The sequence below is a fragment of the Biomphalaria glabrata genome, chromosome 5, assembly GCF_947242115.1.
Source record: "Biomphalaria glabrata chromosome 5, xgBioGlab47.1, whole genome shotgun sequence".
Taxonomy (NCBI): domain Eukaryota; kingdom Metazoa; phylum Mollusca; class Gastropoda; family Planorbidae; genus Biomphalaria; species Biomphalaria glabrata.
Genome location: NC_074715.1, coordinates 16,300,462 through 16,318,249, shown reverse-complemented (window position 1 = coordinate 16,318,249; position 17,788 = coordinate 16,300,462). Strand labels below are relative to the sequence as shown.

General features: G+C 38.2%; 1 protein-coding gene across 1 annotated transcript in view; it reads right to left on the bottom strand.

The window, feature by feature from the left end:
* The window catches only part of LOC106074122 (glutamate receptor ionotropic, NMDA 3A-like), a 177,335-nt gene that overhangs the window by 73,208 nt on the left and 86,339 nt on the right, over positions 1 to 17,788 (bottom strand). Inside the window, exons 5-6 of the mRNA XM_056030168.1 lie at positions 10,648 to 10,849; positions 4,872 to 5,720 (exon numbers count right to left, since the gene is read on the bottom strand). Coding sequence (XP_055886143.1) covers positions 4,872 to 5,720; positions 10,648 to 10,849 — 1,051 coding nt within the window. The remainder of the gene's footprint in view (positions 1 to 4,871; positions 5,721 to 10,647; positions 10,850 to 17,788) is intronic.

Below are 17,788 nucleotides of genomic sequence, written 5' to 3'. Positions count from 1 at the left end.
AAAAACAACCTTTACGTTGTCTGGTTTCTCAAGGATTTAATTCTCAAATAATCTCGAGAAAGGGAAAGTACTCTGTCGCCCTTGTGTTAGATTACTGTAGTTTAATAAGTGAAAGATTCCCAGCAGAAACGACATTATTTCCAGGCACGCGATGTTCAATAGAGGAATTAAGCCTCGTCTATTTAGTGCCACAGTCGTGCGGACAAAGCGTTAGGGACACTCTAGGGTCACTGAAACCTACAAAGTTGCAAAGGTGTTGCCCTACCATTGTTGAACTAACAATCATACGAGAGATGTTCATTTATGGCGGGAAAAACACACTATATAGTTTGCACTGTTGGTTTATCTGTATGTGTGTCTGTGTGTGTACATAAGCTTGTGTTGATAAGTGTGTGTTGATAAGTGTGTGTTGATAAGTGTGTGTTGATAAGTGTGTGTTGATAAGTGTGTGTTGATAAGTGTGTGTTGATAAGCTATGTTTTTTTAAAGTTTATGAACGTTTTTGAGCATCTTTTAGAACAGCAGATTTTTTTTTTCAGAGCTCTTCAGTTTGTAGCAGAAACTAATTTCAAACTATATTATAAGACTTCACACTGTGACTTAATGAGTATTCATAGATAAATGGTAAACCTACTAGCGGTATTACAGAAGAGTTGCTATATAGATCAACTGCCACACATTAGCATATCGTCAATGTTATAGCTAAATTTTTTAAAATTTAGTTGGCAACAGTGTATTTTAACTTAACCCCCTTGACATTATTTAGTTAATAATGAAATCTCCCATAACAAAACTGTTAGTTAAGACTAACAAGACTTTACTTTTGGTACATTACCTCCACTGTGCTACTCATTCAAAACGAAGGCGTTTAACACAGACCAATCATTCTAGCAGGCGTGAACACCGACATGCAACGTCACAACCTGTGGGCAGTGGAGACCAATAGCTTGTTGCCACGTCACTGATCTGTACGACGACGTTGCAGGTCTGTATTGAGGCCTTCTATAACGCATGCAGTCTCGGCTCTATGGCTTCATCTATTTCTAGGCTCGCGCTGATTGGAAGGAGTGGAGAACTTTGGTTGCTAACATCAGAACAACTACACATCCCTCCTAGCATACCCACCCCATACAAGTGAGGCATACAAGTAAAAAAATTAAAGGTGATGATGATAATGATGATAACTGTAACAGGTGTCTGTCGTGAGTTTTATCGCTTCAGGCCGCCATTGTCTGTCATTAGCATTTATAATGGATATTTAACTTCAAGGCTTTTGAAAAAAGGTTCATTCATATATCTGAATAGCCATCAATTGAAATATTCAGTGTAAGGATGCTCTAGACTCTAGACGTAAATCTTTTTTTTTCTAGATTCCCCGTATTCGTTCAGGTTCATTCCTACGTTATATTAAATCTCAAAAGAGCGCAGAGGATTATGGGCTTACTTCGTATGGGCGCGATGAAATTTTACCGTGTAAGCTTAAAGCAAGAAAACAAAAGCTCATCCTTTATGGCAATGATTCCCAAAATACGACCCGCGGCCATATCCGGCCCGCGGCGTGGTTCAATCCGGCCCGCCGAGAAGCTGGCACAAAACGAAGAACACCCCCCCCCCCCCTTAAAAAAAAAAAAGTTGAAAAATGTATCTTAACCAACGTTAGTGCTCTCACATTTTCTCTGATGGATTGGTCCATGACCTTTAACATTGGTGCGTTCATGAAGTGTAGAATCTAACAGGAAGAGTGTACGCATTTTACTTTTTTGTGGCTATGAAGCCAACATATTTGATTTGTAAAGAATATGTGGATGTTTTCAAAAGGACAACATATAAACGATATTATAAAACGAATACGACCGCATTCTTGGTTTGAGCCGCGAATAATAGATTCAGTTTATGAGGATCGATGGGAATATTTACCAAGAAGAAAAAATGACAAGAAAATTAGTCGATTGTAAAGCAAGCTACAATGTTGCTCATATTTTAAGTACAGAAATTTGGTTATTTATTGACGCGGGGAAAAAGATAAATTTCAAATATCTCATTAATGAATGTATTATATTAGCTCCACGGATTTGTAATAAAATAATTTCATGCCAATTTCATTTCTTTTTTTGTGTGTGTACCTTTTCGTTCATGAGATGAGTGTCAGAAATTAAAATGGCCCACTGGACGAATTTGGTTGGGCATCACTGCTTTATGGGAATATTGTCACGCTCGACTGCACATAGCAGCAACTGAGAGTGTAGGTACTGGCGAGGCCAGAGGGGAAACGTCAGCAAGTCCTTGAAGAGATCATTTCGTTACAAAAAAAAAGCGGATCACAGAAAAAGTTCAACGGGAGAAGAATTACATGATCGTATAGAGACGTCATTTCGGGAGACTACAAAAGAAAAACATGAACATATTTTTTTAAAAAAAGCAAACTTATCTAAGGGAAGAACTCTACACTTACAACTATATATCACTTGACTGATTTGTTTATTGTCAATTGATTCATGTTTGTAAGGTACATTAAATAATGTTTTAAAGTTACAACCTGATCCAAGAATGGGTGTGGGAAAAAAGAATGTTGAATTACCTAAGGGAACGAAACCCTTCATTTTTAGCGGTATCTGTGAATACTGAAGGATTAATTTTCTTTGTTGGTATCAAAAAAAAGAATTAATTGCCAGTTATTAATTAACAAATTGGTTTTTTTTTAATTGATTAATATTTTGACTTTGCCAATAAATAATTTATGCAAAGTTTCAACTTGATCCAAGAATGGGAAGTGGGAGAAAAAATCATTTTTAAACTTTTTGACCAGACGGAGATGTAGTGAGTCGAAATAAACTTTGTAGGAGGCAAGATACCGGGGTTGGTCGTTGGTCAGTGACTACTAGAGTCGATGGTCAGTAGTTATCAGTCATTAGTCCTTGTTCAATGTAATTTGTTGAACATTGATAGTTTGGTAGTATTTTACCCCATCAATGATTCACATAATTGATTTGCGTTTGAGGAAGATAAAGTGTCGTGGAAACGTATTATTTAGATAATTAGATAATTAGATTGGATCATTCCAAGACCGCATCACAAACCAAGAGATTAGAGAGACAGGGTTACTGCAGGGATTGGACCTCATGATGACCTGCTAACTATTCCAAGACCGCATCACAAACCAAGAGATTAGAGAGACAGGGTTACTGCAGGGATTGGACCTCATTATGACCTGCTAACTATTCCAAGACCGCATCACAAACCAAGAGATAAGAGACAGGGTTACTGCAGGGATTGGACCTCATTATGACCTGCTAACTATTCCAAGACCGCAACACAAACCAAGAGATAAGAGACAGGGTTACTGCAGGGATTGGACCTCATGATGACCTGCTAACTATTCCAAGACCGCATCACAAACCAAGAGATAAGAGACTGGGGTTACTGCAGGGATTGGACCCCATGATGACCTGCTAACTATTCCAAGACCGCATCACAAACCAAGAGATAAGAGACTGGGGTTACTGCAGGGATTGGACCCCATGATGACCTGCTAACTATTCCAAGACCGCATCACAAACCAAGAGATAAGAGACTGGGGTTACTGCAGGGATTGGACCCCATGATGACCTGCTAACTATTCCAAGACCGCATCACAAACCAAGAGATAAGAGACAGGGTTACTGCAGCGATTGGACCCCATGATGACATGCTAACTATTGAAAAAGAAAACAAGCTTAAAATCTATGTCCATTTTACAAGATCTTCGGGGCTCGCAAAGACCTTCCTTCATGGAACAGTACCAGCAAAACGAAGAAGAGGCAGACAGAGAAAGCGATGGGAGGACACCATTAAAGAATGGACGGGCCTGCCATTGAAAGAGGTTCTAACGAAGGCAAAAGACAGAGAGGAATCTTGCATGGTACCCCAACGGTCCTGTAGACTAAGGGATAAGTACAGGTAAAGATTGGATCGAGTTATGTTTAACTAAAACAACATTGTATTCAGCCTTATGTGTTTTTTTAGTGTATTACTATAGAGGCACCTCCAAACTTGCAGAGATCACATTAGTTTGTGAGGGTTAAGTGTAATTGATTGCCATATGCATAATTGCTCTATCTCTATAATGCTTGTGTTTGCACCAAATATTTATCCACATTTGACTCGACGAGGCCAGAGTGCGAACTTACAGGGGCAGATGATTAGCAAACAGATTGACATGTTGGACCCTGACACGATTCTAGTTAGTCTCCCCTTGTATTGACCGTGCCATAGCAAGCGGAATGTTCTAGTATAATTGAGCGCGAGCTCATGATATTTTGATTGAACCCAGCGAGCACTCTCGCCGCTCAAGTTCGCTAGGTTCAGTTTAATTTAACATTCAAACATCAACGTGCGTTTAAATTTAAAGGTTATAAGTTTCCATTAAGCTCTTCCATCATCATTAAGAAGATTCGAGTCTGAGCTAGCCGAATTAGCAATAACGTTTTGCAAGCATTGTCCAGGGCTAACACAGTAAGGCAAAAGTATGATAGGCCAATACTGCCATAATTCACATTTTTATCCTTGACATGGTTTTTCTCAGTGATGTCTAGCCTTCTTAAGGCTGTGTGGGCGACATCGCTCCGACCATAGCTTATGCCCAGGCATTTATCTCATTTCTATCAGATGATCGATTGTGACTGAAGGAGGCCATAGTTGTGTAGTATAGGTATAGTATACGTGTATGCACATTTGAATGACGTAATACTCAGGCTTTCCACAATCAAACCAAATGTTATCAAATAAGTATTTATTATAGCAACTGATAAACGGGGGTCAACTATTTAAGGCTGTAAAGACTAGAAGTTATATGGTTGATTTAGTAAATATAAGAGATTTAAAGTTATACTGACCCGTGGATCCTGTATATCATAATAGTTAATCCCGGCATGTTTGCCAGCTATAAAGGCCGCTAGGTTAGCTGTGTAACTGGCGATAATAAATATGGCGGCGAACGCCCAGAAGTTTTGCATCACTTTGGAAGGCCACGCTTTTGGTGATTTGGTCTTGACCGTGTGGCCGAAGAGAACCGAGAACACCATGGTCAGCCCCGAGGCCAGGGAGTAATTTTTGTTTCGCTTCCTCCCCCATGGGTTGAGGCCGAAGGGCGAGTTCCACTCGAAGAGCGCCATACAGACAGCGGTGATGTGAGCCGAGACGAGGATTGCGAACCAGACTTTGGTGGAGAAGGGTTCCAGAAACGCCAACATGCTGGTTTCTCTAGTCCTGTCCGAGTAGATGATTGAGAACCCGGAGAAGAAGTATGGGTCCGTGAAGTCAATGGCCACCTCTCTTTGATTGGTGATGGAGAAGGCGGCCACGGCGAAGTGAGCGGTGTTGTCCGTAAGGTCGCGCATGATGCCTGACCAGGTGCCATTGGAAGAGCGCTGTCCGTAGGTCTCGTCCTGCACTATGTACAGCGTGAACTCAAAATCCAGGTCCGAGGCCAGCTTGTTCAGAAGATCGATGGTCAGCCCCCTGCAGCACTGGATGACGAAGAGACCGCTCTCGGCGGTGGAACCGTTCTCATAGGCCTCGATGGCCTGCCACACGACCTCCTGGGATTTGACCTTGTTGGTCAGGTTAAGGCACGGAGTGTCGCTCAAGCAAGTGCCGTAGTCCGCGTGAGGAGCCTCGGTCATGACAAAAGGCTGGACGGGATTGGTCACCACCTTATAACGCTTCTTGCCTTCTGTCTCGGCCTGTCAAAGAAAAATAATAATACATTTTTGAAAATATCGATGTTGTGTATAATCGTGTTGTGTATTGATCATGTCATCTAATGACAAGACTGGATTCACAATGGCGATTTCTAGAACATATACAACTGCAAGACACAAACAAACAAGCAAAATAAAAAAAAATGTATTTAAAAATAACAACAAAGTTTCTATTATGGATAAGACTCCACACTTACAACTATATATATCAATAATGTAAAAGTTATTTCCCTTATTCGATATCAAACAAAATAATTAATTGACTAATTGGTTATTTTTAAAATTGATTCATGTTTTGTTAGGTACAAAAAATAAACAATTGTGTAAAATTTCAACTTCATCCGAGAATGTGTGTGGGAGAAATAACGTGTACAAACAATTTAGACAGACAGACAGACAGATAGACAGACATGGTTCTGATCCGTTGGAAGGAGTCTACGCAGAATTCTATTACTTTTGATCTCATCTTTCAAATTCAAATGCAAACGCTGTCAAAACTGTAAATAACTTTACTACTGAATTGTTTCTCGTCGCGATGGACAAGCCGGCAATGAATGATTATCTGGCAGTTCTGATGTTCTTCCTTACGTTGCAGCTCTTGCATCATTTTAGGATGCAGACAAAACAAGTTGAACTGAGCAGTGTTATTGCTTGAAAAGCGAGACGCTAATGAACGAACTAACAAGTCAAGATACGGAATGTAAAGTCACGTGTTCTGTAATGATTCCAAAAACATGTATTTTTAACTCGGTGTATCTGTAGACTGCAAATTCTCGGCAGAACCAACTCAATACTAAGTTTTTTCTGCCAGCAGTCTCGCCTTCCACAAGATGCCATCCCTGACGTGTTGGCATGGTCAAGTTGGTTTTTGATTATGCCATTAATGTGACTGCTGATGTGATGTTAAGCAGTAATTATGCTAAGATGGACAGACTGCAACATCACGGAAACTGGTACAAGAACAGATGAATAATTGACGACAATTAAAAGACAAACCAGAAACACATGAGAAGCAGATATAGATTACACATATACAGTTTGTCTGGTTTCACTTACAGCCGTTATTTCAAAATACGCCATGTCGATGTAAAACGTTATTAATATACACCCAAACTATTGGGCTCATGAAATTTTGATACTATCAAAATTTTTCTCTGCCCTGGGAGGACTGTTGTGACACGGTTACTATGTGTGGTCAACCGTGACACACGGTCAAGTGTTGGGTACCTGGGAGTTAGGGGACTTGCGGGAAGTCACGAGTGTGTTGTAAACGGGAAGAAGGAAGTCATCTAGTGGAGTTGTTCTATATATAATGTTAGTCTTGTATATATATAATGTTAGTATTGTATATATATAATGTTAGTCTTGTATATATGTTAGGTTGAAATGCTTCACAATTAAATGGCACTTTATACTTAAAGGGACTTGTTTCTTCACAACCAGAACAGTCAAAGATCTTCTCAAAGTTGTGACTTAAAGCGCGAATGAATGTGTATTTCCCAGTCTATTGAGTCTCCCACAAAAAATGTTAAATGTATCCCCAACGTTCTCGCTTGGGATTGTTACGGAATAAATAATCTTCTGGATGACACCAGCAACATTACGTATATCTGAAACGTCTTTCAGGTCAATGATAACAAGTTTAAGTCTGTGGGACGCGCAACGGACAAGGTCTGCTTTTAGATATTTTTCACTAATCCATGTCTGAACACAGTTCTGAATGCTAGCCATCACGGGCAGCCATCGTAGCCTTAGCCGAGTAGTTTGTCCATGTTTAAAATGCACATAATGTATTCGCTGACAATGACGTTAGACACAGGTAGTGCATGAATCAGCGAATCCAACGCTCAGACACATCTGTTCAGTGCCTGAGATATCTGCATTTTTATTAAAGAAATACCAAGAAAACGCAATTAATTCATGCTGCTGCTGCTCGGATATTTTGGTTTCTTGCTGCTGCCAGTGCTCCGTCGATATAAATTAACGTTTTGACTCGGGCGATGGCATGTGAAGAACTTTCTTATATCTCTTCTATCGTAAACTGGTGGACGTGTTTAATGTTTATCCTGCTATTTTATCGAGTGCTAATGAAACGAAGCGGCCTTAATCAAGAGGGGAAAAAGAAAGCTGCCCTGTCGGTTATCCCTGAATCAGATGCCTAGACATGCATGAATAGTGGCAAAGTCTGTCGCTCTAGAACTGGCTTGATTAGCCACACCAGATTCTGCCCCGTCTCAAGACTAAACCAAAAACCAGTGACTCATCTGGGCGCATCCATTGCCTTCCGAGACAAGGAGCCATATATCGAATGCTAACACTGACCGCAACTCCGCAAGACGTAAACACATTGACCAAGATGACTGCACTCTTCAATCTTGATCAAAGAAACTTTCACATAAATCAAATAAAAAAACAGCTGGCAAGATTTTCCTCCAAGAAAAAAGAAAAAGAAAAAAACAACCTTTCATCATATTCTAGGCCTTTTCTACATCTGCCCTATAGACCACAAGGTCTGAAAGGGGAAGTTCACTAACCCTGACCCAAATTTTCACGACTAACGTGCTATAGAATATTGAATTGCAAGCCTGTAATAAAGCGCACATGGTCGGACATGAACGACAGGTTAGCCTTTTCTAGTTTATTTTACAATAAAAGCTTGTCCTAAATAACTTTATTTCAGTGGTCACGTTGTTTCCTAGCAGAAGTTCATTGTTTTGAAGCTGTAAAAAACTGTATAAAATTTGACTACCCAGAATTCAGAGGGGTGCACGTACGTGGTCAGCCATCAGTTCCTGTTAAGCCTGAGGCTAGTCTGCTACAAATGTAATTCAGTTACCTGTTGAAGAACTACTTGTTTAGTCGCTACTTAGAGTTTGATCAGAGGATGTAAAAAATGGCTAGAATTTGACTACTCAGAATCCGGGGGGGGGGGGGGGGGGCAAGTGCGGTTAACGCGGGTGTCATGTGGCCAGCACAACGACCAACCACCTTTACTTTTCCCCAACTAATGTCAGATACCCATTAGAGATGGGTAGACGCAAAGGCGCCCAAAGTTTCCGAAATAAATAATCCCAGTCTTCACCAGGATTCGAACCCGGTACCCCTGGTTCAGAAACCAAGCGCTTAACCGCTCAGCCACCATCTGCATCATTGTCAGAAAAAGGGCCGAAATCTCTATACAAGGCTTATCTCTTCATAGCCTGGTACATTTTTTTTATAATACAAAACTAGTTTAGTACGATTAATTGATTATATAATTGTTTTTTTAAATTTATTCATCTGTTGTCATCGACGTTGAATAATTGTACAAAGTTTCAACTTGATCCGAGAGTGGGTAGTTGGAAACGCTAGACAGACGTGATACAAGCTAAGATGACAGATGTGATACAAGCTAAGATGACAGACGTGATACAAGCTAAGATGACAGACGTGATACAAGCTAAGATGACAGACGTGATATAAGCTAAGATGACAGACGTGATACAAGCTAAGATGACAGACGTGATACAAGCTAAGATGACAGACGTGATATAAGCTAAGATGACAGACGTGATACAAGCTAAGATGACAGACGTGATACAAGCTAAGATGACAGATGTGATACAAGCTAAGATGACAGATGTGATATAAGCTAAGATGACAGATGTGATATAAGCTAAGATGACAGACGTGATATAAGCTAAGATGACAGATGTGATATAAGCTAAGATGACAGACGTGATATAAGCTAAGATGACAGACGTGATATAAGCTAAGATGACAGATGTGATATAAGCTAAGATGACAGATGTGATATAAGCTAAGATGACAGACGTGATATAAGCTAAGATGACAGATGTGATATAAGCTAAGATGACAGATGTGATATAAGCTAAGATGACAGACGTGATATAAGCTAAGATGACAGACGTGATATAAGCTAAGATGACAGACGTGATATAAGCTAAGATGACAGACGTGATATAAGCTAAGATGACAGATGTGATATAAGCTAAGATGACAGATATGATGTAAGCTACCTTCTCTCTCTATATATATTTATATAATTCTCTTCGTCGCCCGACCATGTGAGACACGTATCATGAAAAGATAACTCTTTTAATTCTGCAAGTCGGACTAGAGTTACCCCACGTAACTTTCGCGGTGAAAAAAAAATGGGGGGGGGGGAGGAGAACATTTGTAATCTATGTATTCACCTGTCACTAAATAGCAGGACCGGACTTAACCATTGTGGGGCCCTATGTGAAACGGCCCTGCTAAATAGCGGCGTATGCTTCGCCGCGGTTCGACTATTGTATAAAAATTAACGTTTTACCTTTTAATACATTTGGTAATGTGACGTTATGTCATTATAATCTTATATTATGAGCGTAAAGGGTGTGAACCAAATAGAAGTAGGGTGATATAGCTTTAACATTGTTTACAGCGGGACTGAATCTAATCAATGCACGAGGAAAGTATCGAGGGAGTCCAAAGGAAACGCAGAACTACAATGAAGTTACAGACAGACATTTTGCTGTGTTTTAAAAGCGTGTCACATCATATTAAGGATCTTCTAGAATAATTGCTATGACAGGGTTTTAGGAATGTGGCTGTTTGTATTTAAAATGATCCACTCCTACAATCTGATAGTACTTGAATCACATTAAGGTAATATGCTTAGGGTCAAAGTTCATAACGGGCAACGCAAATATGAACAATCTAATTACGTTATTTTCTGAGTGTTTTTTTCTCTTTAAATCTTTGTTTACTCAGAGCAAAGTATTATATAAATCTCCAAGAGCATCAGTTGTATTTACACTAGACATATTTTGTCTTGTTATTAACAACACCTATCCGTATTTAAAAAAAAAATTTAATAGCATCTAGATCTACATGGCTATGAAAAAAAAAATATATATAAGCCTACCTTAAGACTTTTGGCGTCTCCTGGCCAAATGATACCAAATGGTCTCACTTCCTTACCCTGGACACAGCCAATGTCCTGCCACACACTCTGGCGTCCATCGTAGACCAAATTTCTCACGTGAAACTTGCTAATGTTCAAAAAGCCGTCGTCGTCAAAGGCCACCTGGCCAGTCAGACCGTACATGTTAGTACGTACCAAGGCACTGAACAGAAAGTAAAGAAAAAGTTGGTTAGGGGAAAGTTCAATACACAAGTGATGGAGAGTTTGGGTTCAACAGAAGGCATAGCTAATGAAATAACATCGCAATACGAAATGGAATCTGAAAAGCTACTCAGAACAACAGTTCGTGTACAGATAATTTACACATTTGATAATGAAACATATGTATAAAACAGCGTGTGTCTGTAGCCTGAAAGTGGTGAGCCTTGTGCACTGTAAGGGGGCAGGTATGATGAAAGTGAATGTGTTATTTCTTTGTTGATATTTTGGTATGAAAGAGTTATATTCTTTTGTTTATATCCCCAGGAATGAATCATGAATGTGAACAGAAGCCTATACACGTGATGGCTTTGGATGTAAGTTGTCCTTGTATGATAGAAAGAAATTGATAGTCAGTTGTTTTCTGAGACTGGAATAGAACATGTGTATTGTTGTTCTCATTATGTCTTTTAGGATTATTAAAGATCTAAGTTTTCTTGGATAGCTGGAGCTTTGTGGAATTTATTTAGTCGTAATTATTAGTAAGAAATCGTTCTTAATTAGCCCCTTGAGCCAAGAACCTGACGTGCACATTTCAAGCTTTTAAAGTTGATGAGTTGCAGCTTTTCAAAAATACAATACTTTTATAAAAAGCCAATTACTTCTTTCTCTTCAAATATGATCAGATCAAACAGGATCTGGTCAGACCAGATCGCATCGGATTGAATCGGATCACTTATAAAACAACACTGGGACACTACGGTAGACATTCTTTTAGTGAGCCGTTCTCCTCACTGCTGGTTTGGATTTCATTGATGTCCCTGACATGCATCATTACACAGCACTCAGTGGACACAAACTATTGGCAGCTGCAATGTCCAGTGAAGCACACTTGAAGAAGGAATATGGCTACCTCCCAATGGCTTTGAAATCCCAAATAGCATATTGGAGATTTATGTAAAAGTTAATCACAGAAGCATTAGCTGCTGTTCATTATAAAGGTTCTCTCAACTCACTCTGTCTGGTACAAGTTTTGTAGTCCACTTCTAACCTTGGATCAAGTGGAAACTTTCCACAATTATTTCTCAACGAACAGATACCCGTGCCTAGTTGAAACCGCCTAATATTGGGTATGCACAAACACTTTTTTAGGTTCATCAGTCGTAGAACTCTCGTCTGCCTGCATTATAACCTCCCCTTCCCTCCAATATACAAACTACTTTTAAGATGAAACGCCTCTCTCCCAACAACACACACAGTTTTTAGTCTTTGTATATCCAGTAGAACAGTGAGCATTACATTAACATGGCATAATCTGTGGGCAATAGAAAGCCCTCATCCCCAAACTCAAGTGAATAGGTCGCTCAACCTTCAATAAAACTACCCGTATGTCAACAATTTCCATTTTGGCCAGTGTATTCAAGTATATGTTACGTTTAATTGGAATGGCCCGTAATTAACTACAGTCTTTACATTTCATTTACTCCACACACACCTGCAGCAATGAATGACACACACACACACACTTTCATACAGATGTTTCATATAGACCAGGGGTGGACAACCTTTTTCTACCGAGGGCCGCATTAAAAAAATTTGGGGACCATGGGGCCGCATATATATATATATATTGTACTCTTAATTTCTTAATTGAGGAATTACAACAAGAGCTAGCAATTTCTTGAACTAATTTTTCGAAAGATTTTTTTAAATTTTGCTATAACCTGTTTGCATCACAACATTTCACCACTAATGTATAGTTGTACTTATTATCAAGTATATAACTATTTACTCTCGTGAATAATGTTCCGGAACCATGGAACTAGCTTACTAGTTGTTATTGTGACTGCTGTCAAATGACAGTTAATGAGCATCGACTTATTCTAACACTCGATAATTTTTAAACAAAACAAAGCATGTTCACATATTAATGTGGTTCCAAATAATGTGAAAGTTTAGCAGCAAAGTTTTTAAGTGCGGATATACAGCTATTGTCACCCATGAAACTCCCACGAAAGAACTAACTGGAACTTCTCTTTCAGGTCATAATTTGCTTGGAGGTCTTGTACTTTTCAACCATTTCACTAGAAATAGTTTCACCTTTCAGCAAGGAAAATGACAAAACCTGTTTTTCACTTGCTCGCCTCAAGAAATGAAAAGATTTAAAATGCACATACAACATTTCATGTGCAAACAACACGTTGCAATACCTCCGATGATAAACATGAACTCTTTCTTCAACTCTTCATTAGAAATAGTGGTAAAAAAAAAGTTACAAATGTTCTTCTAATTCTAGACCAGAGGATATTACTATGTTACCGAACATCGAAACGTTTTGTTTCCAAATCTTCAATTACTTTTCGGAACTGCCAGTCAGGGCTGGCCTTAAATAATTGGAGGCCCTAGGCGAAGTAAATTTGGTGGCCCCAAACAAAATAGAAAAAATTAACAGCCAAAAACTAAAAGTATGCAATTATTAAAAGCCTAGTGTATTTCAACAATAAATTGAGGATAAGTTTCGCTATTTCTTCTTTAAAATAAGAAGGCGTGTACTCTGTTCGAGGCCCCCAACAATCGTAGGCCATAGGCAGCTGCATATTATGCCTATGCCTAAGCCGGTCCCATACCAATTTATAAATGTTTAATTTTTAGGGACATATGTATAATTGATATCCAATGCAGCTTTGTGTAAACTTTCCCTTTATGAGTTTATGGTTCGGATATTGTTCTTTATTTTATTTAAAAGCCTCTTTTTCTCATTCAAAGCACGGGCTCCGTCAGTTGTTACCCTTGCTATCTTGTACAAGCCAACCCAACTCTTTCAACACAGTTCTTCATAGTATTGAATAAATACTAGCCTGAACTTGTGTCTTTAACTGAATTTTTCAAATTATTTCCATTTAAAATAATCTTCGTTTACTTTAAACATTTTAGAATGACGTTTATAGACATTGTTTCTTTAGCCTCTTCATTGTAAGTGACAAGAATAAAAAAAAATTTCAATAATTTCTATAGATATTTGCCATTATTTATTTTTAATATATTTGCATTTTTATATTTTTTAAATGTGTGGGCACACCTGATTTCTTTAGGTGTCAGCGGGCCGCATAAAACACTTCGGCGGGCCGCATGTGGCCCGCGGGCCGTAATTTGCCCACCCCTGATATAGACCGATCCAAGGATTCAAATTCACTCTGACAACTGTCTAGTTCAAGAGGAGAATAAGATTTACATCTAGATCTAGATCTGTGTAGAAATAAACATAAATTTAAAAAGAAAACTGAAAGAAAGTTACGCAACAAATAGTGTTAATGGACCTCATTCACCAATCGTAAACAAACAAGAAAGTGTTATATATAAACAGACAAACTAAATAATGTGAAGGAAGTTGTATTAAAAGATCACAGTTGGCAACTAAATAATAAAATTACTTTAGACTATAAAGTGCTAAGAAAATGTCATTCTAAAATGCTGAAAAAAAAAAAAAAGGCAAGCAAATTATAAACGGTTTGTTGATACATTTCCTTTAAGGCGGAAAACTATATATAGCCATGTGGAGCATCCTGTGTATGATGTAATAAAGAGCTGATTAGCCGTGTAATTTTAGAGGTATAGGATCAATTTTGGGTACTTTTTAGCATTATACAATTAATTTTCTAATTTTGTAGCACAGACAAAGTTTTATAATTTAGTGATATTTGAAATAGCGTCCTTGACATAGTTTAGAATGGAAAGTTTTTTGTGTAAATCCCTTATTAAAGTAGTTTGCTTATCAATACGCCCAATTGCTATGACACCGGATACACAGATAAGCGGACTATTTCTATGCCTATGTGCATGAACATCTCCGATAAATATAAATATTTAGACAATATTAATTACTGAAAACATATTTAAAATTCTTCACAGAATATTATAATTAAGTTTTTTTTTTCCCTAATGCACAATTCTAAAATATTTGTCTAGAGAAATAGAAAGTTCTTATGTGTATTTATTTAAATTCACTTTTTGCATGTTTAAATCTTTGAAACCTTTGCTATATTATAAAGGACTGCCAACATTGAACACCACACACACACATTTTTCAATTAAAAGTCTCGTCCACCGAGGCGTCCTTGGTAGCGGAGTATTCCGTTATGCTATAGATTTTATTTTATTATATAAGAAACCATAACCAAAGAATTGTGTATATAGTCTATGGTTTGAACGAAACATTTATTTATTCTGAGATAATAAAAAAAAATGGACGGAAAGAAGTTTTGATTTTATTTTTGTTATTATGTTACGAAAAAAAAAAGAGCGCCAAGAGTAGAAGAAAAACTTGTGAGTCAATGACCGGAATGTATTGTGTGTGTGCACCACGTCACTGATCTCAGCAGACGTGACTTCACTCATCATTTGCTTTGTCAACGTCTTGTTAGATTTTGTATCCACACAAACCTCCAGTCTCTGGTACTTGCCCCGGGGAAGGGGCAGGGAGGAACGGCCCTCAAAGCAAATTTAGTTTCCACAAACAATGTTAAAGTTTGATGTCTGCTGCTTGATGAGCGGAAGTGGTCAAGATCTGATGTCTTTTTTAAATTTTCGATTTCGCTACTTTTTTTTTATGTAGTCCAGTTCTACTTACATTGTTATACCTCAATCCTCATTAATTTTAGCACTCAAAGTCAAGCATTTATTATTATTCTCATTATACCTTAATACTAAATTATTTCAAAAAAGGCTTTGATCCATGCATGGGTTTATGCCCGTTATTTAGAGACCAATATTATTAGGCAGGTAGTAACTGGGTTTGCGTTGTGTCAGACACTTAGTTTAGTTTAGAGACGCAGTGTAGTAGACAGACTTTGAACCTGACATTTTAGTGACGACATAGGCTTTGTGTTAGTCATTATTGATGTAGACTTTATTAACAAAGTACGGGCCTACATTGACTCACGAAAGGTCCGTTATTAGCAAAGTACGGGCCTACATTGACTCACGAAAGGTCCGTTATTAACAAAGTACGGGCCTACATTGACTCACGAAAGGTCCGTTATTAACAAACTACGGGCCTACATTGACTCACGAAAGGTCCGTTATTAACAAAGTACGGGCCTACATTGACTCACGAAAGGTCTGTTATTAACAAAGTACGGGCCTACATCCCAAAGCAAATGCTGAGCATGGAGACCCAAACGTCATTGGTGCTAGAGCGAATAATGAACTTTCTTATCTTGGACATTGTTATTTTAATAGAATGTTCTTACCCTCGTTAAAGCGAGTTGGCTAAGCGGTAAAGCGCTATGGCTTCTGAACCGGGTGTCCCTGGTTCGAATTCTGATGAAGACTGGGATTTTTACTTTCAGGATCTTTGGGCGCCTCAGAGTCCACCCAGCTCTAATGGGTACCTGACATGAGTTTGCCCTATGACACCCTTGTTTACCTTGGGTCACAGAAACAGATGACCTTCACATCATCTGCCCTAGAGATCACAAGGTCTGAAAGGGGAACTTTACTTTTTTTTTACCATCGTTGCTTTAGTGACATTATTTATTAAATGAAATTGCACTTCAGTTTTTTAAAGTTTGCTATGTCTTGTTCTTTTTTTTTCTGTCCTTCTTTTTAATTGCTTGTCCTTCTTTTTAATTGCGTGTCCTCCTTGTTGTCCTCCTCTGGGGGTGTAGGTGTCTGGTAACATTGATTGTGACGAGACGTATTATTGATGCTTACTGGAGCTAACGATAAGCCAATCACCTACAATGTCCGTGAACGATCTTTCGTGGCAGACACATTGTAGAGTGCATTCCCCTTGGATTTTCCTAAAACACATTCATCTTAGTGTTAGACCTTCAGGCTGGAAGACATCAAGTAGACTAAAGACATTTACAAGGCTGTAAATGAAGACTTAGAACTGCCAGACCGTGAGCGACCATTAGTGTGCAAATAAATAGAGAATATAGAGGAAACACAAAATATATAGGTCGTTGATTTCTGCCTGAATAAAATCTTCTACCAGTTTCTGTTTTAGACTTGTGTTTTTTTTTAATGACACAATGTGCACAAACTAGCTTGACGAATGACATTCAGCTGTGGACTAACTTTGTGATACGTTATAGGAGATTTTTATGTTTATTATAATAACAAGCAAAAGAAAAAAAATACTTTTAAAAAAATCAAAGCTTATCTTAGGGAAAGAACTGCTTATTACTGCCATTTATCTCAAGCTGTCAGGTTGTGACTCCCTTTCTGCTACATAATACAGAATTAATTCATTATTACCTGATTATAATTTCTTTATTGTTTCGTGTGTTGTAATTCACTATGAATAATTCTGCAAAGTTTTAACTTGATCCGAGAAGCGGAAGTGAGAGAAATAACGTGACAAAAAGTAATAAGGGGAATGAATTCTTGCATACATCCACATCTCTCATTAAGTAGCATTTATTCCCCTCATGCCAATAGCAAACGAATTAATTAATTACCAATAATTTCTGTTTATTGATTCATGTTTAGTAAAGTATCATAATCGTGCAAAGTTTCAACTTGACCCAAAAATCCAAAGTGGGAGAAAACATTTTTTTTTATTTTTTTACCAGACAGACAGACGGACATAGTGAATTGATAAAAGCTTTGTAAAAATAAGTACTCGACTTTAGTTTATATGTCGATTGTAAAAGTCCTGGTTGACATTCTTGAAGCACTAAAATATCTTAAGGGAGAAAACAAAAAGAGAAAGAGATGTGGAAAAGGGTGGGCGCGATTTACTGGAACTTGAAGAAAAACATGAAGACATGAAAATAGGATGATTTGGCGGAGATTCCGAAATAAACAGACAGTCACAATGTCAAGGACGTTATAATAAGAGATCACTGTTGCCAGCATTACTTTAGACAATAAGCCAAAGAGATGAGTAGAGATTTGATTCTTGAAAAGTGTACACAAGTAAGTTGTAATTTTTTTA